The 26790-nt window shown below is 39.6% G+C and overlaps 1 protein-coding gene across 3 annotated transcripts in view; it reads right to left on the bottom strand.

Annotated features, from left to right (window-relative positions):
- The window catches only part of pam (peptidylglycine alpha-amidating monooxygenase), an 81178-nt gene that overhangs the window by 36450 nt on the left and 17938 nt on the right, over nt 1-26790 (bottom strand). For all 3 annotated transcript variants that reach the window (XM_017489705.3, XM_017489707.3, XM_017489706.3), the window contains exons 5-13: nt 15249-15336; nt 10112-10203; nt 9452-9535; nt 8554-8602; nt 7407-7474; nt 7046-7126; nt 6878-6954; nt 4112-4215; nt 1271-1464 (exon numbers count right to left, since the gene is read on the bottom strand). In XM_017489705.3, the coding sequence (XP_017345194.1) occupies nt 1271-1464; nt 4112-4215; nt 6878-6954; nt 7046-7126; nt 7407-7474; nt 8554-8602; nt 9452-9535; nt 10112-10203; nt 15249-15336 (837 nt within the window). The remainder of the gene's footprint in view (nt 1-1270; nt 1465-4111; nt 4216-6877; nt 6955-7045; nt 7127-7406; nt 7475-8553; nt 8603-9451; nt 9536-10111; nt 10204-15248; nt 15337-26790) is intronic.

Below are 26790 nucleotides of genomic sequence, written 5' to 3'. Positions count from 1 at the left end.
ACTTTGAGCTGGTTCAATTCACACTACAGGTTTTCAGCAGGATTCAAATACAGAAACTGAGATATCATTGCAAGACACTGATTTTGTGTTTCTTCGTATCTTTGGTTAATCATCTTGTTGAAAGCTCTACCTATGGCCAAGTACGGACCTCCTGGTCTTTAACAGAAATCATGATTCCATCAATCTTCACAAGAACCCCTGAACCAGCAGCTACAAAACAGCCCCAAAGCTTCACTGATCCACCTCCATATTCTACATGCCGACAGTGTGTATGAACAAAATGTGATTTTGGTCTCATCTATACACAACACATGGTGCCAATGGTACCTCTAATGACACTTGATGAAATTCAACAGCTGCATTTAGTGAGATGTTTTGAGGGAAGGCTTCTTTCTTGCAACCCTTCCAAAAAGCTTGCTGTTATCAAAGTGGTATTTAACAATTGATTTTGAAACTTGACAAAAACAACAATGAACCAAACTGTGCAATTGTCAAACTGTGATCTTCAGGCTCCCCCCCCCCCCCCCCCCTCCTTCACCGTCCTTCTCACTGTACAAGGGAAACAGTGTGCTATTGGATCCAATTCCTGACAAATCTACCTCTGTTTCAGACATATGAAACTTATTGTTAGAGCCCTAATTGTGCTTAATTAGTATTTTAATTGCTTACATATTTTTATGACCATTTGACTATTTGTGCAGGTCATTAACCTTATGTCTATTTTGTATTTAAATTTTTTGTTGGTTTCCCATGGTAATAGACGGTAAAGGGATTTTATCTTTGTACAACCTCTTATTTATATCCCAGGGACACAGGACATGAATGAGTTCCTGGGGACTGATTATATATAAAACATATATAAAAAAAATTCCTTGGGGTGTTAATAATTTTGGAACATATCTTTGAGAGGTACATAGATTTTTAAAACAAAGATAAATAGTATCTACTAATGTTTACTATTGAATCACTGTGTGTAATCATTTTCAACAGTGATTTTCAGGAAGGGTGGCAACAATTCTGGGGGTCACTTTACTTGATCACGATTGTTTTTAGACCTTGACAAAGTCCCTTGTGGAGTGTCTCTGTGGTCATCCTATTGTCCAGAAACTCTATGTGTGGGTAGGATGGACTTCTCGGTGTCATTAGCCTCTCAGCCTGGTAGCTGTCCGGCCATAAGGGAACTAGCTAATGTGTAGGGATATGCTACTACTAAAATCAGCAAAAATAAGGAAAAAGTCAAAGAGAGTTTAACACAAAAGGGAGTGTATACCTTTATGCTCTGAGCCATGCATCATAGACATCATTTGGTCCGGGGTGATGGCAATGGGGACATTGGCTTCGGCAGGAATGTTTCTGAAAAGACTGCTGCTGCCGTGGTCCATGCAATCCATGTAAGGCAAAGCATGCTTGCTGTCCATGTAGTACATGATGTAGAAGTTACACATCTCGTCGTTGGAAGTACCACTGGGAAAAAGGAGATGGAATATCCGTCACACATACATCAGCATGAAATCAATCAATCACTTTATAGTAAGACTAAAGCCATATTCGGCCTGGGCTTGTTTTTACTCTCTGGACTTTAGTCCCATCTGAATGTCACATCAGGGTTTGTTTTTTTTAACGGTCGAACGTGTGCACACTCATCTGGAAAGATTACACAGTATTTTACCGAGCAAAGAGGAAATAGGTTTTGCTCTTTTTCATCAGTATAAAGAAACTCCAGGAAGCCTTTTTTTTTTTTCGAAACCTAACCAAAACCAAATAAAAAAAATATATATTCAAGATTTAAAAGAATTTGTCAGAGGAGTGAGATTCCCATGCATTTAGATAAGTTACTGAGTTCCTACCACAGGTACAGAGAAAATACATGCAATGCGTCATGTGACCTACTAATGACCAAACGTGACCTACTAATGACCAAACGCAAGTCACATGGTCACAAGCGTGGCCACAATCCGTTTGTATTATAATGAGATGTATGTAGTAGGCATGGAATTTTTAGTGTGACACACCCGTCACTGTGATTTAGCCTACATGCCTCCTCTAGCAACATTACATAACAGGCATATATCTGAAAATCTTATCCCATATGAATAGTATTTAAGCTGAGCTCAAGGAACGGCAACAGACTTTGAATCATGTTTGTACACGTTTGTCACTTCTTCACTTCTCACTCCGCTCACTGCCATTTAAACGAATCATGTCTTCGCTATGACGTGTGAATGTGTTTGTATATGTGTGTGTGTGTGTATACTGTGTGTATATCTATATCCATCTATCTAATATATATATATATATATATATATATATATATATATATATATATATATATATATATATATATATATATATATATATACACACACATACACATGTGTGTGTGTGTGCGCGTGGGGACTGGTACTCTGGGTTGCTTCCCATGGGATGCGTTATATGGCATTCTGATGTCGCAATCATGCACATCCCAAATCACCATGGCAACAAGAATGGGGAGGCAGACCCAAGTAACACACCCCACACACACACACACACACACACGTGTGGACCTAGTCACAAAAGAGAATCATGAAAAATGCATGTTACCCTGGAGACAACTTTCTTTTGTGCTTGACGATTCTGCAAACACACTACAGCACACACGCACACGCTGAACACACACTGAACACACACACGCACACACTGAACACACACGCAATAACCAAGGAGGAGCTGTGACAGGGAGCCACACTGGGCAGGGCAGCGAGCAGCACTAATGACCACCTGTCACACACTTGGCTGATGTGAATCTCCAACAGCCAACAGCACTCAGAGTATGGAGGAGATGAAAACACGCCTCAACTACACACACACTCTCCACCCTTTAAACCTACTCACATTCTCATTTACAAGGAAAGCTGGTGAAACAAAAAAAATATGGTCGGTGTGGGCCGTGGATTAATTCATCACAGAAATGACATTCTCTATTTAAATATGGTGCTATTACAGTGCTGTGAAAAAATATTTGATTTCTTCTGTTTTGGTCTATATCTCATACTAAATAGTTTTAGATCTTCAAACGAAACACAACATAAAACAAAGGCAACCTGAGTAAACACACAACACTGTTTTTATTTTTTATTGAAGTTACCCAACACCTATCACCCATTTGAAATACTAATTGGTCCCCTACAATCTTAAAATCTGGTTGTGTCACATTTAGCAGCGATTACTGCAACAAATGCTTCTAATAACTGGAGGATAGAGGATCATCAAAGTGCGTTTTGGCAAAATTCAGTCGAGCCTTAATGTTCTTCTGGGTTAGAAGTGGTTTTCACCTCACCACTCTTCCATGGATGCCATTTTTGCCCGGTGTCTTTCTGATAATGGAGTCATGAACAGTGATCTTTATTGATGCAAGCGAGGCCTGTAGGTCCTTTGATGTTGTCCTTGGCTCTTATGTGACTTCCTGGATGAGTAGTTGCTGTGACCTTGGAGGAATTTTGGAAGTCTGGACACTTCTGGGAAGGTTCACTACTGTGCCGAGTTTTTCCATTCAGAGATAATGGCTCTCGCTGTGGTTCTTTGGAGTCCCAGAGCCTTTGAAATAGGTTTGTAACTCATCCCAGACTGATGTATTTCAATCACCTTCTTCTTCATCATTTCTGGAATTTCTTTCAATGTTGGCAGGGTGTGAAACTGGGTAAAACCTTTCAACCAACTTCATGCTGTTAAAAAAAGTTATATTTAAGTGTTGATTTGATTGAACAGGGATTGCAGTAATCAGGCCTGGTTGCGTCTAGACCAGCTGAATCCCATTATGAATGCATTTTCATAGATTTGGGGAATTAATAACTACAGGGGCAAATACATTTTCACGCAGGCCCAGTTGGTATTGATAACTTTTTTTGCTTCAGTAAATTACATTATCATTTATAAACTATATTTTGTGTTTACTCAGGCTGCCTTTGTTTTATCTTACAATTTGTTTTAATTTCTGACACAATTTAGTACGAGATATAGACAAAACCAGAAGAAATCATGGTGGGGCAAATACTTTTTCACAGCACTGTATATGAAATGATTGAACGAAAGAGAAAGGAATTCAGAATTACTCACTCCAGCTTAAACTCACCCGATGTGTGTTTTAGAAGTCTTTCCCTCTCCTGTGAAAACGCAGCGAGCAGCCAGTGTGTCTCCGTATCTTACGTCAATGGCATTGCTGGTTGGATAAAAGGCCTGGAACGAACACACAGCTGCTACTTATTCTTGGGGAAAAGGCATGACTGAGGCACAGACTGACTACTCACTATTCACAACGTTTTTACAATTATATCCATACAGACAACATAGAGTTCTGAAAACTAGAAATAAAGAGACGAGAAATATAAAATGGCTGGATTTTTTTAGTAAGCATAGTGCATCTTTTCTAAACTAAACTAGAAAAGAAACTCTTCTGTAAAGGTAAAGGCAATTTCATGGTTGAGGTAAGATTAATTTAAGGGCCTACTGAATGAAATTCTTTTCATATTGTTGGAGTCAGAGCTCTGTGAAAAGACGTTTTGGTCGGCCAAGGAAAATCACCGAAAATCAGGGGCAAGAGAAATTAAGCACCATTGGGCTGTGTACTGCTGTAAATACTCTATGCATCCTGTTTTGTGTAACACAAGAGGGAGGTCTGTTTCACCTCTTGGTTCACCTCGGGAACCTAACGTTGGTTAAGACTTCCTAGAGTAACACAGACAGATATTTAGGCCAGAACTGGAACAGCTCTCCATCTGCTAGGCACCCACCTTTACTTGAAACAGTGGTGGACACCCTAACACAATCATCGTGTAAATTCAAAGACTGAACATAAAATACAGGGAATTTACATTTCTACAGTGTTTTTCAGTGAGCTTCTAGCCACGACTGCAAGCCTACAAAAACGTGTGACATTAAGTGGAAGCATTTTAACTCTACTGAATATTTAAAATTACATTTTACATTTTTAGGTCTGGTCCATGTTTCTCTGGCACAGAGCAAGTGGTCATTACGTGAAGAATAGTGGAATAGTGGATCAAGGCAGAGTCTCTGTCACAAAGCCTGCTAGCTCAAGGGCATTAAAAAATTATTTTAACTCCTGCTTTTTTGTCCCCAACTCTCAGGCCCGTTTTTTTTTTTATATGATTTGACCATTTCATATGATTTGATCACATGCAAGTAACGGGAATGAAACCCAACGTGGATTTCAAATATGATCTCACAAATATGATAACAGCAGATTATAATCAAGCCTATCAAGCCTTTAGCGGATTTATCTGACACTAAACCCCCTCTGCACCATGGAGTCATTGGTGAAGGGTCTTATCCTACCATGTGTAATATATTTTGACTGACTTATCAAGATCTTAATATAAGCTAGAGTGAAAGGGGCAGAAATGTCAAGAAACCCATCATGTCATCTATGTAGTACTGATGGGTTTTCCTCAAATCAATAGTAGCAACATTTTCAGGGACCGTCCCACATCCAGCATGTCCCTCTCCATTTCTCTAAATGATATCATTTATAAAAAGCACTGTATGTTCTAGTAGACCATGTGAACAATTATTAGGAAGGAACGGCCAACAGTGTTTTTCTTGCAATAAAGGAATTCAGTCAAGAAACTGCAGTGCAGAGCAAATGAGTCATACTGTGCAATCTTTCATCCAGCATAATTGCCCAGGTACATATAAAACTAAACAAAATCACCTTGGACTGCAAGCAAACTCTTCAAGAAGAAAAAAAGCAGATGCTTTATGCGTCACTGAGCTGCAGTATGTACTGACAGAACAAAAGAGCCTCTTCGTGTTTCTAATCCGTCTAATGTTGTTATGTGCTTATGGCTCGGCTCAGCTGCTGCATCCTGCTGTGGCTAAGCTACGACGCTGCATGGAAGGAAGTGTAATGTCTCAGCATGGCCTGCACATGACATTTAATCCTGGCCTTTAACTCAGAGAGACAAGCCATCTGCCATGAACTGGAAATGTCTCTATATCAGGGGCGGAATGTATCAATGGGCTAGACTGCCTAATTTTTACTCAAAAGTCACTTATAAAGGAAGTCGAGGCAGAAGTTGGGAAAGTCGATTTACATCAATCACAAATTTTTCATTCATTCAGCTTCATCAAGTGGTTTATTTTACTTGGATCCGGATTCTGTCCTGGGAACACTGGGCATGAGGCGGTAATACACTATGGATCTGATGCTAGCTTACTACGCCCACACGTTCACACATTGGAGGAATTTAGCATAGCTCGTCCACCTACTAGCATCTATTTTGAGGAGGGAAGGATCCGGAAGAAACCCACGTGGACACAGGGAGAACATGCACAGAAACGCCACACAAACCCGAGATCAGGATCAAACCGCCATTAAATCTTTAGTGAAAGCTATTTATAAATTAAGCTCTATATCTGTATGATTTGCTCTTTCAGAGGAATCTGCATATGTGTGGGTGTGGCTGTGTGTTGCATGGGTTGTTGCCAAGGTGATTTGTGGTATTGCTTTACCTATTTAGCTGTGTGGGTCTGGGCATAGAGCATAGAAATCACAAAACTGGAACGACATTTTGAGCTGTACTGCTCTTTGTCTGAAAGTTGCATAAGAACACCTTTGGTGTGAAGTGCACTGTTAGTGTAACAGCTACGGTTTTGAATTCACATCCTCAAGTCATGAATTTTAAATGTTTATTGACTGCCCCAACAACTGCATATTAACAACTTGCATATTAAATGTATTATGAGTGAAAGCTGTGAAAATTCTTATTCATGATGAACGCACATACACTACAGATCCGAAATTAGGTTGGAATATTTCCAGAGGAAATGTGATTAGAATGAGAGAAGTAGAGCAGGATACTACATGTACGTTTAGGAGTACCTGTGGTAACTGTGGAGACTGCCGCCCAATCAACGTCCACTGTCCGTTTCGAATTCTGTAACCACTAACAACTTTACCTGATGCACACATGAAAATATTTTTGAGCAATCTTTGAAAATGAATGAATTTATATTTCAACGTATAATAATAAGAAAATTACGAACTCACCAAGCCGATGCGTGTGGGTTCTGAAGGCAAACGGGTACATCGGGTATGATAAGTAAGAGCAAGCGATATCAGCGTTGGTTACTGTAAATGAACAAATGCAACACACCAGAATTTCAATTATTGACATACCATGGCATTGCATAAATTGAACAGTAAAGGATTTTGTACTTCAAAAAACTGCTCTTAAAGACACATGGACATTAGTACACAACAATGAACAGTGGGCTTTAAAACCCTGAGAACTGCCCATTTAAAAAACTGAAGTAACCAGGTTACGTGTTTTTGGTGGTTTGATCCCATCTTAAATGGATTCCATCAAGATATAAACAGTGTCAGATTGCGAGGCAGCTCCTTAGTATACCTGTTTTTCCTGGAGGGATGACGGTGTCAACGGATAACATCAGGTACATGCCTGCTAAAAAGGGCTGTCTGGACAGAAAATGCAAAATGACATCAGATTCTCCTCTAAATCTCATCACTTCACTACATTAAGCATTTAATTATCTAAACTCTGAAACTTGAAAAAAGGAACCCGATTTCTTCCAAAATAGCATTCAGCCGTCCTATTATCAAGGATTTACATACTTCATTTTGTGAGACTGTAATCCCCCAAGGGGCGTCATGATTACGCTGAGCTTTTTGCATGTGGATTTGTTCGGCTCTGCTAAATCTTTCTGCATCCCACAGGTTTCTGAAACCATTTATTAAAAGAATGTGGGTCTGGAGTGACAGGTGTGCGGAAAAACAACAGGTCTATTTCTTTTCTGTGTTTCTATAAACTGATGGGTCCGTGCGTGTAAGCAAAGCACAAACAAGAGCAAGAAAAGGAGAAAGCAGAGCTTGCAATCGAAGTTCAGCCACATCCATCAACCATCCATCGGCGTCATACACAGCAGCGGTGAGACCAGGACCGAGGCGACCCGCTGAACTCAGATCAATAATCCGTTTCAGTAATAATGTCACTCTGCTCTAACTACAGCTGCTGTGCCACTACTGATCAATTAGCAATTCACCCTTGTACGTGTGTTATTTTAAAAATGCCAGTTCTAGAGCAGATATGAGTCTTAGCACTAGATGTGGGATGAAGCATTTAAACCTAAATTGTTTTTTCTGCCTATTTAAATTGGTACTTCATTCCTTTAAACAGGAAATGTCCAATTATTGCCACAACAGCCTGAAAATTGATGCAAGGCCTATAATTACATGCTTTATGGAAGGGGGGGAGAAAAAAAAAAAAAAAACAGCCTTAGGTTGATGGATCTAACAGCCAATACAACATCAGTCAATATACATGGGTAGTTTGTAGGAAAACAACTGCTTAAATGAATCAAACGTACAGACGTTTACCAAGCTCATTATTGCTTCCGATTAAATAATCATACTAATGCAACGTAAATTTACAAGTTTGCAAGCCCGGGGGGAATTCTCAAACTGAACAATTTTACAAATGGAGTCAGGCAAAGAATCAATAATAGCATTAAGAAAAGCGATGGGGATTAGAAACTTACGGTTTGGAAGTCATTCTTAGAGTAAGTCCTGAGCAGTCTTTATGGTGATCTGAAACCAAGACAAGACACCATCAGCCCAACTTATTCATCCTAAAATTCATCTCATTATTTTTTGCCTTTGCTAAGCAAGATCGGGCTGAAATTAAAAAAAAAAAGTGGTGCCTTTGTTGGATTTTGTTAGTTTCCTTCACTAAAAATGATTTAATAAAATAACATCAGATGTTGACGACACTGGGCAAATACTCTCAATCTTAAAGTAAAGTGCCGGTTGAGAGAATAATAAATAGGTCAGCAGTTTTTCCCCAGAAGCTGTTCAAAATTTATTTTCTTAAATTATCTAGGAGTCAAATACTAGGTGAAATGATAAAAAATAGCTCAGCATTGTCAGAAGTTTCTCTGGAGCCATTACACTGGAACTGGACTTTTCAGAAGGTCGACATTTCTGCATTATAATTCTTAAATTTTAGTGTTTCCACATTTTCTATTGGACTGAGGTCCTGTCCCTTTATTTTGCAGGCTAGTCAAATGCATGCTGAACAAGGTCCATTTTTCAATATATTATCACAAGTATTAAGTGATTATTAACATTCCAGAATGTATTCAACCCGCACTACCATGTTTCTGTAAACCATTTAAAATGTAATTAGAAAATATACCTTTTAAACCGTTCAGATGAATTCAATCAAGGACTAATAATGTGCCAGGAGAAATTTGTTTAATCTACTTTATCAATGTTTTCTCATTTCTACTTGGCTGTGAAACAGCAGCACTGAGCCAGCTTTCTGTCATGACTCCTCGGCAACAGTGTGTCAGCTGGGCCACTGATTTCCAGCCTGCTGTTGGGATCATCAGATCATCAGTACAACATATCATGATATGGTGTACCTCAACAACGTACCTCTGAAGCTTTTGACATCACCATAATGGATTTGCAGCACAAAGTAGGTAATTTTGCTATCTCCTCCAACTCTGAAGCCGACATCTGTGTGGGAAAGAAAGGAGAAAAATGGAGGAATCGTGAGATCAGATACTTACTTAACTTTATCCTCTACAACCCGTGTGAGACATAAGGCCACATTCTCCCCCTTGTGTTGTCACCTTAGCGTCGGGGGGGGGCTTTATGACCCTGAGCCGCTATGTCGGCTGGGTCCCTGATAAGTCATACCATTCCGAACAGGTCTCAACTACCTCACCCCGTAAGAAATAACACCAAGTTATAGAAACTGCATCGACATCAGATAGGTATGTGAAATAAACAGAGAGAGAAAGCTAGAGAGTAAAAAAATAAACGGTGGATGAGGAACCGATTGCCTTGCGGCTTTCTTTTCTGTACAGATATGTTGATAAGAGGTCTCACTGGAGGGCAATTACAATGGTCCAGAGTACTGTGTAAATCCTCTGATTATTAATGATCTCAGAAGTTAGCTGACTGTGCTGCAGTCACTGATAATATGAGTTACAAAGAGACAGAGAGAAGTAAAAGGCCTGACAAATGGAAAGAGAGACTAAAACAGAAGACAGAGACAGACATGGACCATGGCCTAAACACAGACATCACCTTTAGGGAGCTTGGTAGGTGGAGCATTTCTGGCCCAGGCGTACATAATCTTGGCCTCGTCCTCACAGGTGCCCTGTTCTGTCCCACAATCCCTGCACATACACACACAGAGAGACAGAACGCTCAATACAACTGCCTGCTGCTGTTTCATTATCCACTCATCCATCAACACAGCTCAGAGCCCTGAAGGCTTTATAAATTATCACACAGACAAACATGTTTACATCATGGAGAGAATTAGAATACAAAAGCATTAGAGACATTATGTCCAGTTATCACTACACCATAACTGTTAAACCATCACTTGGCATTTCAACAGTCAGAAATGTAAAAAATTGAAAAGTGTCCTATGCGGGCTTGAATTAATACAAAAATTTGGATTTATTTGCCAGAGAGAATGTACTGCCACTACACATTATCATGACAGAACATCAAATATCAAATTTATTCAGCCTGGATTATAGCTCTGAAAACAGATCTGGGAACTTTGTTTAAAATAGTAAAAATGCTTGTTTGAGATCAAACATGAGCGTTATATTAAACATCCAGCAAATGATGGAAAGGAAAAAAAAAAACCCCAAACATGATCCAATTTGCTGATCAGATGGAGCTGAGAACAGTCCAGGAACTCCCGGCCTTCTACAGCGCTCAAGCGCAACTAAACAACAGCATCAGTTGATGCGGATTTTGAGAAGCTGTCAGAATCATCATTCCCATATTTCATGCATTCACAGGTGGTAACAGAACGTTTAATGTTTTATAATAGAATAGAAAAGAAACCAAACACACTGGCCACTTTATTAGGAACATTATTACATTTACATTTATTCAATTAGTAGACGCTTTTATCCAAAGCAACTTACAAACGAGGAAATACAAGCAAAGAGCTATATCAAGTGGAGAACAATACGAGTAGTGCTACCATGCAAGATTTATAATTGAGTTCTAGAGAAGCAAAGTGCGCTGAGTAGAGTTGTAAGAGCCAGAGTAATTATTTTAGTTTTTTTTAAATAATGTGGGTTTGGCATTTTAGAGGTTAGTTAAGTGCTCATGGAAGAGGTGGGACTTTAGCTGTGTTTTGAAGATAGTGACAGATTCTGTGGTCCGGATTGAGGTTGAAGTTCATTCCACCACTGAGGGACGGTTAGTGTGAAGGTTCTGGAAAGGGACCTTGAGACACGCTGAGCAGGCACTACTAAGCGTCGGTCGTTAATCGGCTGCAGATTGCGTGAGGGAACGTAAGCCTTAAGGAGAGTGTTGAGGTAGGGTGGTGCTGTTCCAGACAAGGTCTTGTACATGAGTATCAAGGCCTTGAATTTGATACGGACATCTACAGGAAGCGAGTGGAGGGAGATGAAGAGGGGTGGAAAATGGGTTTTTTTGGGCTGGTTGAAGACGAGGCGTGCTGCTGCTATATGAATCATCTGAAGGGGTTTGATGAAGCTGGCTGCGAGGCCCATGAGTAGTGCGTTGCAGTAGTCCAGTTTTGACATGACAAGAGCCTGGACTAGTAGTTGTGTAGCCTGTTCGGTGAGGTAGGGTCTGATTTTCTTGATGTTGTACAGGACGGACCTTCAGCAGTTGTTGAAATGCGGTCTATAAAAGGTCAAGCTGTCAAGAGTCACCCCAAGGTTCCTGGCTGTCCTGGTTGGCTTGAGTGTAGTTGAGCCGAGCTGTACAGTGAGGTTGTGGTTGATTGAGGGGCAGGCCGGGATGACAAGAAACTCAGTTTTACCAATTTGAACTTAAGGTGGTGTTCCCTCATGCAGTTTGAGATGTCAGACAGGCAAGCAGAGATTCGTGCAGAGACAGTTGGATAATCAGGCTGGAAGGACAAATAGAGCTGGGTGTCATCAGCCTAGCAATGACATGAGAAGCGATGAGACTCAATCACAGGCCCCAGGGATGTAGTATAACTGTAGTATTACTGGGAAGGGCTCACTTTGCTCTCAATTCTTCATGGTGTAAGCTCCACAAGGTATTAGAAACATTCCTTTGAGATTCTGGTCCATGTTGACATGACTGAATCACATAATTGCTGCAGATTTGTCAGATGACTCTCCCATTGTACCACACCCCAAAGGTGCTGTACTGGATTCAGATCCGGTAACTGGGAAGTACACTGAAGAACACTGAACTCACCATCAGGTCCATGGAATCAGTTTGAGATGACTTTTGACATGCTGTATTATCATGCCAGAAGTAGGCATTATAAGACGAGTAAATTGTGGCCAATCTTAAGTTGTCCAGTTTAGGTGAACCCATGCCTCAGATTCCAGTTGTTGGCTGAGAGGAAAAGAACCTGATCTGGTTCTCTGCTCTTGCAAGCCATCTGAGATTATTTATTTTTTTCCTCACCACAGAGGAGAGTGGTTATTTGAGTTAATGTAGCCTTTCTATCAGTTCAATCCAATCACAGTTTGCTTTAGGCTTGCGAGATTTATCTTTTTCCTCCCAATTGTGAGTTGCTGTAATTGTTTAACTATTTATGTACAACAGTTTAAAATACTGCCTGATTAAAAAACTAAAAATTAAAAAGTCTTCAAGTAATTGAGTGGTACTGCTGAAACAAATGATTTGCATTAAATCTAACTACCAGCACTGGGGAAACTGTCCTGGGCCTCAGGTCATCCAATGATATCTGGAATAAGCTTATTTAAGTGGAAAATAAATATGTAAAATAAATTAAAATTGGTCAAAAGGTCCGAGCGTTATCCATGGCAATTAATTAGGAATCAACTCACTCTTGAACAGTTACTATGCGAAAGGAAATTTTTTTTTTTAAAAAGTCAGTAGTAATGTTGTCAAAAAAGAAAACACCTAAAATTCCAAAAATATTTCTAAATAATAGTCTATTTCTACCACAGTCCACACAACAAATGACTTTGTACAGTTTTATAAGCTACATAACCACAACAGGAAAGAAAAGATTCACTCGACCGCCTGATGTGCAGTAACACTGACTATTCTCGGCTTAACTGCTCTTCAACAGGAAAAGTATCATTTCAGGTTTAAGGCGATTACAGGAAGAGTTAGGAATGTTCCTGCTGTGCTAAACAGAATATCAAACAGTACACACGAAGGTATTTACACACAACCTTCACGTGAGTGTTCACTCCTTTCTTATGTTTTTCACCCAGGATCTTTTCTGTGCAATTGTGTTAAATCCTCTCTTCAGAGAACTACTCCGATATCGACAGCCATTTTCTCCCGCAAGAGGAGTACAATAAAGTGTGATGGAAAGCTTTTTAGAAGAAATTATGTAGGAGACTTAAATCACATATTTCAACACTATGCATCCCTCCATCCATCTTCTACCGCATACTCCTTTTCGGGGTCACGGGGAACCTGGAGCCTATCCCAGGGAGCATCGGGCACAAGGCGGGGTACACCCTGGACAGGGTGCCAATATATTTCAACACTATACCTAGATAAAATTTTTTATCTTAGCCGCAGAAGACATTCATGCGCTGTTTGAACAGAAAAAAAAGAAAGGATTTTCTTGATTTTCAAACACAACCCTGACCAGGATGTAGCGGGTACTGAAGATGAATGAATGTATGAATAAACAAATATCAGCCATCAAGTCTATCAATTACTTGCTGTTTTAGTATGTTTTTTTTTTTGTACACTGTCCACAAACAGACAAACAGCTGTCCATTTTGTATGTATTGCAGTTTTTCGCCTAAACCACTTTTAGAGATAGTCACTAAATTTCAAAACGGTGACAAAAACTGGACTTTTGCTGAACAGAAAGAACCACACAAATGACACATTTTACTTGATCTGTGTTATTGTAACCTCCAGTAGTCTATAAACCGCTAATGATATATGTCACAATATTGAATGTTTAAGGCAAAACAGTTAATCACTTCAGAGGTCAGTTTCCCTTTTAGAATAAGAAGCCAAGGTAGTGCCAGTCAAAAAGCACATTTATACTTCATGAAAATGGTTCTTTCAGGTCTTTCAACATGTTTTCACAAAAATGTACTTTCAAAAGTGTCTTTCAACATGATTCATCTCGTATTCAGCTGCACAGGACTATACTGATTATACTGTTTGATGCCTATAGTCAACAGTTTCTTGATAGCTTTCCAAGCTCGCTGGATTTGCTGCATTTGGGTGTGATAAGTCACATGACCTGGCCTATTTTTTATGCCTATGATGATCCTCTGCAGCATTCTTCATTTTTGGAGCCTCACAGGCACTTGAATATTTGATGCTGTCTGGAGGAATATGAATGAAGGGAGATTCATTTTTGATGCAAAGGAGGTTCTACTAACAAGTGCAGGGACGGTTTACACGTCTGCCACAGTATCCATTCATATGCAAGGCAAAAGCAACCAAGTAAACACTTGCATTTAAAAGTACACATTTCATCTTACGGTTCAGAAATGTGTGCATCACCTCTGCATTTTATGGACAAAAATAACAGAGGCAGAGGACTGAGCTGTGGTCTCATTAGCGTTTTGGAATCGAGGCTGTGTTTTCTTTCTAGAGGTGTGGAATGGTCCGTCTGATGTTCTGACCTGAAACGGTCTGGACCCAACCGTAATGTTCTCTTTATGTTGCTTATCGCACAGACCCAAGAGAAAAGACAGAAAGATGGAGGGGCAGAGCTGTGAGGTGGATATGAGAAATCCCCCCAACCCCCCATCTAACCCACAACCCCACAGGGCATCTCTAACAACCCCTGTTGTCAAGCTGGATGTGGTTGCCCTGGTAACAGGCGAGTTTATTAGCGTCTTCCCTGCTCCCTCTCTCGCTTGCTCTCTTCCTCTCTCAGGAGGACAACGCATCATTTGCTGCTTCTCTTATGTGGAGCATTCAGACCAGAATCAGCTGCTCGAGATTCTTAATGGTACATCACTAAGACTTAGTGTATAAGGCTAAATAAAATCAATTAGGGGTCTCAAGCAGCTTGTAATGATCCATTCCCTCCACTTGTTTTATACAAGTTTATAAATTACAGTCAACAAGACTGTTTATCAGCTTCACTAATGACAAAATGGCTAATCCGGTTGTTTGGAAAACTACTCTTTCATTTTGCACCGCATAAAGCCATGTAATACTTTTGCAAATTGGTCAGTATTAGGGACACTGATCACAGTCTAAAGTGGAAAAATGAAGCACTTACCAGTAGCCTTTGGTGGAGTAGGGGGTTCTGCAGCCGTATAAGAGCATGTGGTGGGCTGTCTCCATGGAAGCATGGGGCACAAAATCCACTAAGGAGAGAAATAGCAGTGTGTTAGTGCTTCAGACTGAATATACACAAGAATCCCATGCAGTATTCAATTCTTCACAAAAAGAAGTAAGGCTGGGCAAAACATCGTTATCGTGATAAATTATTACACAGTACAATTTTCTGAGATATCGCTGGTATGGTGATGGTTTTTTTTTATGCTTTTAATAATTACAAATCAAATGGTACTGAATGGATGCAAAAAAAAAAAAAAAATTAAGATCTTTGTCGGCATAAAAGAAAATACCATCAAAGACAGTTTAACTTTTTTTGTTTATTACTAACGCTTTGCAGACAGATTGTTAAATTATATATTGTGATACGCATCGTTTATGGAAGAAATGTCCTCAAGTATGGTGATATGATATTTTTATCATATCGTCCAGCCCTACAAAGAGGAACCTTAAAATAGGGCTGTATTAATATAGGTATCAAATATGCATCAATATACTTAGTTCAGAGGAGCTTTAAACACAATGTCACATTTAAAAAAGTTTTTAAAAGTCCAATTCTTCTCTTTTTTTTTATCCAAAAAGTCTATTTAATGGGGGGGGGGGGGGGGGGGGGGGGTCTACCATAATGGAAAAAAAACCCCAAAAACATCAAACCCAGAGATAAAAAATTCCAGATGACACCGATATCCAGGCTCGATATCAGGCTGACATCAGCTAAAATACTGCTGGATCGGATATGAGTGGGGAAAAAAAGAACAAACCCGATCCGATTCTATAACATCTCAAGGCTGAAATATCCCAGAACTGTGCATTATAACATGTTATGTAACTGTATGTCATGTAAATGTTACAATTTGATAATTCTGATAAGAAAAGTAAGAAGCTAGTTATTCAAATTATATTCATTCCTTCATGTTCATTCATCAGGGTTGCGGTGGACCTGGCTGTGTGGCATTAATACACCCTGAATGGCACCATACACACACATTCACACGCGCGACTTATTTGACATCTACAAAAATAACCTACAAAAAAAGAAAAGAAGGATAAATGAAACAAACTGCACAAAAACCGATTTCAACCTCCAATTAAATACTTGTTCCTGTGAGTAACGATGGAGATGGTTAGTGACGATACAGACAATACCCATGATACTGTCAGACAGGCACATTGTCACATATGACGATCATCATATCATGCACCATTAAATAAAACAATTTTAAAATTCATGATTTGTTCGTTCTCATTCACTTTCTGGAAGACTGGGTGTCAAACCAGTGTGTTAGTCCTGCACTCACTGAACTATTCAAGTTTACTCTCCCTCCTGTTTGTAAACTCAAACCTAATCATTGTGCTACTGCAAACTCAGCAACTTGGCCTCCACAAGAGCATCATCAGAGGTGGCAAATCAATACGCTGATTTTGATTGACGCCCCGCTCCGGACATTCTCTTCGGGCAAGCTTAATGGAGTTATAAATAATGCATTGGCTCGTTTGATTGACGGCAGTCCCTGTACCAACTGAATCAAAAGCCACATAATTGAGCAGATACAGTTCAGCTCTTGCCATTATACACATGGTGCACTTATGTCTCAAAAAACATGATGGAAATTAACTTACATTGGTGCTTGAAATTTGTTAGGATTTTCTATATTTCTGCATAAATATTATACGTGGTCAATTATTTATTGAGGAAAATTATCCAATATTACAAATCTGTAAGTGGCAAAAGTATGTGAACCTTAGCTTTCAATAAAGTGTGTGTAAAAGGTGTGACACCCTTGTGCAGCAATAACTGCAGGTAAACGTTGTGTTGATCAGTCCTGCACCTCGACTTGGAGGAATTTTAGCTCATTTCTCAGTACAGAACAGCTTCAACTCTGGGATGTTGGTGGGTTTTCTCACATTAACAGCTCGCTTCAGGTCCTTCCACAACATTTCTATTGGATTAAGGGCAGGACTTTGACTTGGCCATTCCAAAACATGAACTTTATACTTCTGTAACCATTCTTCAGTAGAATGACTTGTGTGTTTAGGGTCGTTGTCTTGCTGCATGACCCACTTTCTCTTGTGATTCAGTTCATGGACAGATGTCTTGACATTTTCCTTCAGAATTGGCTGGTATCATTCAGAATTCATTGTTCCATCAATGATGACAAGTCGCCCTGGCCCAGACGCAGCAAAACAGTCCCAAGCCATGACACTACCACCACCATGTTTCACAGAAGGGATAAGGTTCTTATGCTGGAATGCAGTGTTTTCTTTTCTGCAAACATAATGCTTCTCATTTAAAACAAAAGATTCTATTTTGGTCTCTTGTTTTTTTGTGTTTTTTTTTTATCTCACTTACTCTTCTCTGTCAATCAGAGAGTAAGCTCATGTATACAGAAGAAGGCAGAGATCAGTTTCCTCTGAGTCTATTACACTGCTCTGTGACGCAGCAGAATTTTTAAAAAATGCCGTAATTAGCTTGACGTGTCTCGGAAGATGCATGCGATAGCTTTCACCCTCTCCAGATGTTGTCCGTTGTGTGATACAGGAGAGCTGGCTAGTGGGGCGGAACTGGCAGATGATCAAATTGGGAAAATGAGAATTGAGAAAAATGAGAGGGGGGGAAAAAGTACTAATGATACCTGCAAAACCCTCAGAGCAGGCATCATTACTCCATGATCTAATACTATTAATATCTGACAAAATAATTTCTCCTATAGAGTGTGGGTCTAAGCCACATCGATAGAATCCAAATAAAAGAAGATTACACTGAGATATTAAAGTAGATATTTGAGACTTGACTGAGGTCAAATCCTTTCTGACTGGAAGGGGATCTGTGTGCACAGTTGGTAGTAATTCTTACTCACAGTCCCTCTCGCTCTCACACACACACACACACACACACACACACACACACACACACCCAACCATTAACACTCGGTCTTCACTGTCAGCAGTCTGTAATGAAGTAGCACAATGCTTTGTTATTAATCAGAGCTCATGAGCAAAGTCTCAGTCCCTGCCTGGACAGCAAGAGGACAGGATAAAGTCATCACTTATCAAACTGTTCTGCACCCCCCCCACCTAAACAAACACACACACAGACACACACACACAGAAAACCATAAGCAGACGACAGCTATCTGTGAGGCTGGCTGTCACTGCTGGCTAATATCAATGCTCTCGTTAGTCACCTCACTGAGCAGCACTGAAGAAGGCTTATGTGGAAGAAGAGCAGCTGATTGGATTTCTACATCACAGGATTGCTTTCGCCGTTCTGTAAACTACCCTGCAGGCAGACTAATACAACAGCAAACACCTCCATTTTAGATCAGGATGATAAGAGCCAGAACATGACAACAGGTGCAGCACACAACAAAGCTTCTGTATAAGAGCCACTTAGGTCTTTGATCTTTGTATTTTCCTAAACATCAACCCGCTATGGACTATAAAAGAACCACAATAATGGGGTGGGCAAATCATAACCCAGACACAGATTCTAATATGAATGTAAGGAATAACACATGTTGCCATGATGTTGATCATTTACCCAATTACACATCTTGGAGCACTTTACTCCACCGACACTATAAGCACAATATTTTCTATGTGCTCATTCTAATATGTTATTGCTCCTATAATAACCGCTCTTTCTGATCGAAAGGTTGTGAGTTCAAATTCCAACACCGCCAAGCTCCCACTGCAGGGCCCTTGAGCAATGCCCTTAACCCTCAACTGCTCGGTTGTATTTTCATGTATTTTTTTGTATGCTTAATTTTTTTTTTACAATTTAGATAAATGATAAAACACGCCTACCAAATGCTGTAAATTTAATAATAAACAGATTTTAAAATGTGTTGTGTAACAAAAAACAAAACATAATTGGTGATTCTTTTGTTAGGAGACATTTATTTAACATTTAGGGAAGAGAGAGAGAGAGAGAGAGAGAGAGAGAGAGAGAGAGAGAGAGAGAGAGAGAGAGAGAGAGAGAGAGAGAGGGGCTGGTGAGGGAATGACAGTTTACGCGGCTATAACATAAGTGAGAACAGGAACTAGTCTCTCGGACATTCCATAGTATCAAATCTAACTATAAGCTGTTAAAATGTGCAACACTTAGTACATTAATAAATTAAACATTACAAATGTTGGCAAATTACTGTGGTATAACTGGAACCTCCTGTTCAATCAAATCAACACTTACATAGAACTTTTTTAAAAGAATGAAGTTGGTTAAAAGGATTTACCCAGTAACACACTATACCAAAATTGAAATTAATTCCAGAAATGATGAGGAAGAAGGTGATTGAAATACATCAGATACAAAGGGTAACAAAGAGTTACAAAGCTATTTCAAAGGCTCTGTGACTCCAAAGGACCAAAGTGAGAGCCATTATCTCCAAATGTAAAAACTCAGCACAGTAGTGAACCTTCCCAGACGTGGCCAACCTTCCAAAATTCCTCCAAGAGCACATCAACTACTCATCCAGGAAGTCACAAAAGAGCCAAGGACAACATCAAAGGGCCTACAGACCTCTCTTGCATCAATAAAGGTCACTGTTCATGACTCCGCTATCAGAAAGACACTGGGCAAAAATGGCATCCATGGAAGAGTGGTGAGGTGAAAATAACTTCTAACCCAGAAGAACATTAAGGCTTGACTGAATTTTGCCAAAACGCACTTTGATGATCCTCAAACCTTTGTTCTGTGAAGAAGAATGTTCTGTGGATTGTTGAGTCAAAAGTGGAACTGTTTGGAAGACATGTTTCTCATTACATCTGGCGTAAACCAAACACAGAACTCCACAAAAAGAACATCATACCTGCGGTCAAGCATGCTGGAGGAAGTGTGATGGTGCGTGGATGCTTTGCTGCTTCAGGGCCTGGGCAACTTGCAGTAACTGAGGGAAACATGTATTCTGCTCTCTACCAGAAAATCCTAAAGGAGAATGTCGGTCTTCAGTCCGTAAACTAAAACTCAAGCGCAACTGGATTATGCAGCAAGACAATGATCCAAAGCAGAGGAGTAAATCCTAGTCCTAGAAGTAAGTGAAAGACTGATTTCCAGTTATCAGAAGCATTTGGTTTCAGTTATTGCTGCTAAAGGTGGCACAACCAGATTTTAAGTTTAAGGGGCAATTCATTTTTCACATTGGGGATAGGTGTTGGATTGCTTCGATTAAAAAAAAAACGATTGTGTGTTATCTCAGGTTGCCTTTTTTTATATTGTACTTCGTTTGAAGATCTAAAATTATTTAGTATGAGACATTCACAAATCAGGAAATCAAATACTCTTTCAAAGCACTGTGTGTATATATATATATATATATATATATATATATATATATATATATATATATATATATATATATATAGAGAGAGAGAGAGAGAGAGAGAGATCTTAAATTAAAATATTTATCTAACAGCTACATACAGCTTCTGGAACCAAAGAATCCTGTAGCCCTCAAGAAACCATTTTTTCCCTAAGAGTGTGTGTGTGTGATATATATATATATATCACACACACACACACACACAGGTTATACATCACTACATAATATATTCATGCTTGGTATACCAAAAGTTTGTATTTTTTTCACATTTCACATCCAAGACAAGTACACAGGGCCTAAATTATTCAAGCTTCACAGAGCATAAGTAAAACGCACTCACCGAGAGATGCAAAATAAATCTCTTGTAAAAGTAATTTGCTTAAGTTAATCACAATATGCCCCCAAAAACCTATTTAGTGCTCTCCCTCCCGGTTCACTGGTGTTCATTTCCCCGTGAAGATAGCAAGGCAAGGTTTTGCTTTCAAAGCAGAAACATATGTATATGTCTCTGAGTTATTGAAAGTTTATTCAGAGCTAAGCAAAATGTGTGGCCCAAATACTGCATTATATTGCATTTCGCCGTGATTTGTCCGTATATAACGGCTTTGTCTTCTTTAGTCAGCCCATAACAGTGTTTGATTCCATTATAAGCGCTGGGGATAGCTGACATAACAGAGAGAAAACGCAGGCAAGGCTGATGAAGCACTTCTGGGAGGAATAGAAACCATTACTGAATGCTGCTGCTGTGCGTACGTGTGTGAGAGTGCGCGTGTGTGCGTGTGTGTTGTCAAACAACTGATAGTGATAGATGAGGTCTGCTTCACGTAACAATGTTTTGAAATGAAAAAGGTTAGTCACGAACACAAGAGCACGTGCAACTGTACATGTCACATACCTGAGAGGTTGTACACGGTCGATGTTATTTCATATGACGGGTTACTTAAATGTGTGCATTTAAACACGTTCAGAAATGACAAATCCTCTAGGACCAGTGCATGATGGATGAACTCGTAAAGAAAATAAATTAGTTACCTCATCTATTGAGCAGAAAAGCAGCTAGTCTTTTAAGCAGAAATGTTTTAATATACACAAGTAAAGGTAGATTTATTATAGCTGTCACTTATTTGTATTACGTGTGTGACACAATCACTATGATGTTAATTAGCACACGGTCAGGCTTATTCATTGGTCTTTACATTCATAGCAGCTGAGCTGTGTACAGTGGTGCTTGAAAGTTTGTGAGCCCTTTAGAATTTTCTATATATCTGCTTAAATATGACCTAAAACATCAGCAGATTTTCATAAACGTCCTGAAAGTAGACAAAGAGATCCCAATTAAACAAATGAGACAAAAATATTATACTTGGTCATTTATTTATTGAGGGAAATGATCCAATATTACATATCTTTGAGTGGCAAAAGTATGTAAACCTCTAGGATTAGCAGTTTAATTTGAAGGTGAAATTAGAGTGTTTTAAATCAATGGGATGACAATCAGGTGTGAGTGAGCACCCGGTTTTATTTAAAGAACAGGGATCTATCAAAGTCTGATCTTCACAACACTTGTTTGTGGAAATGCATCATGTCATGAACAAATGAGATTTCTGAGGACCTCAGAAAAAGAGTTTCTGATGCTTATCAGGCTAGAAAATGATACAAAACCATCTCTAAAGAGTTTGGACTCAACCAATCCACAGTCAGTGACTGCTCTCCAAAAAGAACATGGCTGCCCGTCTGCAGATTGCTAAAGACCCCATGGACAAGCCAGAAGGCTATTGAAAAAATGTTTTGCGGATGGATGAGACCAAAACAGAACTTCTTGGTTTAAATGAGAAGCGTTAAGTTTGGAGAAAGGAAAACACTGCATTCCAGCATAAGAATCTCATCCCAACTATGAAACATGGTGGTGGTAGTATCATGGATTGGTCCTGTTTTGCTGCATCTGGGCCAGGACAGCTTGCAATCATTTAAGGAACAATGAATTCTGAATGATACCAGCCAATTCTGAAGGAAAATGTCAGGACATCTGTCCATGAACTGAATCTCAAGAGAAAGTGGGTCATGCAGCAAGACAACGACCCTAAACACGCAAGTCATTCTACTGAAGAATGGTTACAGAAGAATAAAGTTCATGTTTTGGAATGGCCAAGTCAAAGTCCTGACCTTAATCCAATAGAAATGTTGTGGAAGGACCTGAAGCAAGCTGTTCAATTGAGGAAACCCACCAACATCCCAGAGTTGAAGCTGTTCTGTACTGAGGAATGAGATAAAATTCCTCCAAGCTGATGTGCAGGACTGATCAACAGTTACCGGAAACGTTTACCTGCAGTTATTGCTGCACAAGGGGATCACAGCAGATACTGAAAGCAAATATAATTAATTGCTGCTCAAGGGTTTCTTAGCCAACTGTGCAACTGGATCAGTAGCTCATGCACACGATATCGGACAAAAGGTCTAGCATTAATTCTAGATCTTTTCTGTGAGCATCAAAATCAAGAATAGATATGAACAGAACTTAGGGAGCAATCTCTTGTTCACTGAATGAACAGGAACTTGGGCAATGGTGGTTCAACAATTAAGGCTCTGGTTTACTGATCAGAAAGTCAGGGGTTCAAGCCCCAGCACCACCAAGCTGCCACTGTTGATTCCTCGAGCAAGGCCCTTGGTTGACCCTGTGCTCTGACCCCAACTTCCTAACAAACTGGGATATACAAAAAAAGAATTTCACTGTGCTGTAATGTATATGTGACAAATAAAGCTTCTTCTTAAACAGGGGTCCTTTATCTGATTGACCCATTGGTTGACCACCTTATACTGACTGAAATAAAACCCAATTCAATCTTTTTTTATTTTTAATTTCTCTATGATAACAATATAAAAAATTCCTTTCGCTCATAGCAATTTTACCAGAAAGCTGCTGTAATCGTGGTGACTTTCCAGCTTATTAAATTACAATGCAGGTACAAAAGTAATCGATTTAGATATACTCTGCCCTATGTTTTGCACCATGAGGTAAAAATGCCCCAAATTTACATTTTCATTTCACAGACGCTGTTATGCAGAGTGACTACAAAAGTGCTGACAGATGAACCATCTAGCAAATCTGCAAGGATTCATAACCTGACGGACAAGAGACAAATGCTAGTTTCTACAAGTGCCTGACGGATATAGGAGTAACAAAAATGGTACAATAAAGTAAAAACATGCTTGATGTGAGGCAGGTCTGGTGTGAATTCCAGGTCAGGCTTTTGAGGAAGGAAGAGACACGTACTCAAAGTGAAGGGGTAAGCTTGAGGAAACACTGAGGAAACAGTGAGATCTTGCGTTACAAGCATATTTAGACTTCAGAGAATAACATGCCAGACGGCTTGAAGTTGAAGACCCTGAGCTGGAAGGTGTGTAGCTCAGGACGAGGATGCAAAGGCAAAAGGAGTGGGTTTTTTTTTTGGAGTTATTGGAATGTTATAGAGAAGATGGGCAACAGAGTTCTGAATGATCTGTAGAGGAGATGCAGCACATGATGGAAAACCATGAAGAAGAGAGCAGCAGTAGTCAAGTCTAGAAATAACTAAATAACTAGAGAATGTATAAGAAGGTGAGTAGATTCTGTAGTCGGAAAAGGTCACATTCCTCTGATGTTATGGAGAAGAAATCTGCAGGATCGGGCCACCTAAATATCACATCAAGATTCTTAGGATGGACTGCGAGGTTATCAACGGTGAAAGGTCCAGCAGGGGGTAGTGCTTGGCTGGTAGGTCAGAAATCAGGTCAGTTTTAAGTTTTATATATATATATATATATATATATATATATATATATATATATATATATATATATATATATAGGTTACATCAGTTCAGTTGCTTAGGTACATCGGTTCTGTGGGGTATCTTTTGTATAGTTCAGGTTTTGTTGTAGATTCATTACATCAAATGTGCAAAACAGACAATGCATGGTAGGTAGTTCATGTGGCAGACATCCTCAAGAGACTCTCTTATTGAATCAGTTTGGACATTTTGGGAGGTGTTATCAATTTTGCAGGATTTTTTATTTTTCTTCCTCTTCTTTTGTTAAATCAGATCCTTGATGTGTCACAAACAACTGTTCGATCTGATAAGAAGGAATCGAACAGTAGTGGTAGCAAGAGTAAATACACCCATATCTGTTTTTTTTGTTGTTGTTTTTGTGTTTGTTTGTTTTTTTTTGGGGCGGGGTTACACCCATTCCAAATGTAGTCTCCCTTTGGCCTTATAATAAACTTCACTCCTCTGGGAAGGCTTCCCACTAGATGTTGGAGCGTGGCTGTGGGGATTTGTCCATTCAGCCACAGAGCATTAATGAGGTCAGGCACTGATGTCGGGTGAGGAGGCCTGGCACATAGTCGGCATCCCAAAGGTGCCGAGTGGGGTTCTGAGGTCAGGGCTCTGTGCAGGACACTCAGCCTTACCAAACCATGTCTTCATGGATCATGCTTTGTCATGCTGGAACAGGTTTTGGACACTTAGTTCTGCTGAAGGAAAACCTTAATGCTACAGTATCCAAATACATTCTAGACAATTATGTGTTTCTAACTTTGTGGCAATCGTTTGGGGAAGAACCACAAATGGGAGTGATGGTCCGTTGTCAACATAAATTTGGTCATAGTTTAGCTTGCTAGACCACAAAGGACAACAGTAGTGAATAACTGAAAAAAAATTGTGCGGAAAAACTGCATACTTTTAGGATCACTTCGTTTTGATAAATCAAAGCCTACCAAAAAGAAATAAACAGGCATGACCTCAGCCTTGATGGATGCGCTGAAAAGCAACTTGTTCTGAAGTGACAGGAAGAGGAATATGTGGAGAATAAAATACACTGATCAGGGTCCAATGCACATCGCTTCATCTGGGAAATATGATGGCATGGACATGTATGGCTGCCAGTAGACCTGGCTCACTTGTCTTTATTGATGTTTATTGACTGTCAGCAGCAGCAGCAAAATGATGTCTACAGAAGTATAAGATCCAGCCAGACGCCTCAAAACTTGTCATAGCACAATGTGTCATACTACGGAGCTATCATAATTTTAAGGGCCAAATCTGAAATGTTTGTATTGGCCAAGTCAGTCAAAGAAAAAAACAAGCAGCAATTGGTAATGGCTGCAGTAGAGCCTTGGCAGAGCATGACTGTGATGCCCAGCATCTGGTAATAATTACTGATTACAGACTTGATTACAGGTAGTCATTGATTGCAAAGGATTTACTACCAAACGTGTCAATGTTACTTACGATCGTGTGCATGTGTATGAAATGACTGAGACGATTATATATATCAAGCAATCCAGATGTCAATTACATCAAATGAAATCTAATATTCTGGACTTCAATCTCGTTAATGATTTATTTTTAATCCAAAACAGCATTATAGATCGCATTGTAAGTATAGCATGTGGTATGAGAAGCAAACAATAGTTACATTTTCTCCTATCCTGAATTTGTAATAATGAAGTAATAAAATAGCACATATAAAAATGTCATTTCATATAGTAAATATCATGTATAAAACACAGGGAATTGATGATAGTGCTGTGGCACAACCACTGCCTAACACATAAAGATGCAAAATTATGAGTAGTTACACAAAGAAAAAGCCATCTTGGCAAGTATTTTTTAACTAAAAGAGAGCACTGGGATTGGGGTGCAGAATTGAAGCTGTAACCAGCACTGAAGTGAAAAACAAGGTTTGTCAAGGCTCTGGCTACAGCTGTGAAGTGCGTGATCTGATTCCCTTCGCTTCTCTGTGACAGCCTGTCCAATAAGATTTAACAAGACTAGAGACTCGCTCTCTTTATGGTCCTGCTGGTGGTGGTGCAGGAGGAATGCGGCTGAATAGGGGGTAATCTCATTCTGCTGTGCCTGGGCAAACACAGACTGTACGCTTAGGCGTATAGAGCAGAGCGAAACAGCAGCCACTTGTAGGGCTATCGGTCATCTCAGTGTTATGAGATCTCTTTGGCCTTGTTGGACTGTGCAAAGTTCTTCATTGGAGAACATATGAGGTGACATCTTGAGACAGGCATTACCAATAGCAACCAGAATCTCATATACAAACCCAATATGCAGAAAAGAGACTGGACTGAGATTGAGGAGGTTAAATGCCATGGATGAATTTGATGCGATATTT

Source organism: Ictalurus punctatus, chromosome 16 (assembly GCF_001660625.3).
Source record: "Ictalurus punctatus breed USDA103 chromosome 16, Coco_2.0, whole genome shotgun sequence".
NCBI lineage: Eukaryota > Metazoa > Chordata > Actinopteri > Siluriformes > Ictaluridae > Ictalurus > Ictalurus punctatus.
The sequence above is the reverse complement of the archived record's forward strand: the minus strand, read 5'-3'. Positions and strand labels throughout refer to the sequence as shown.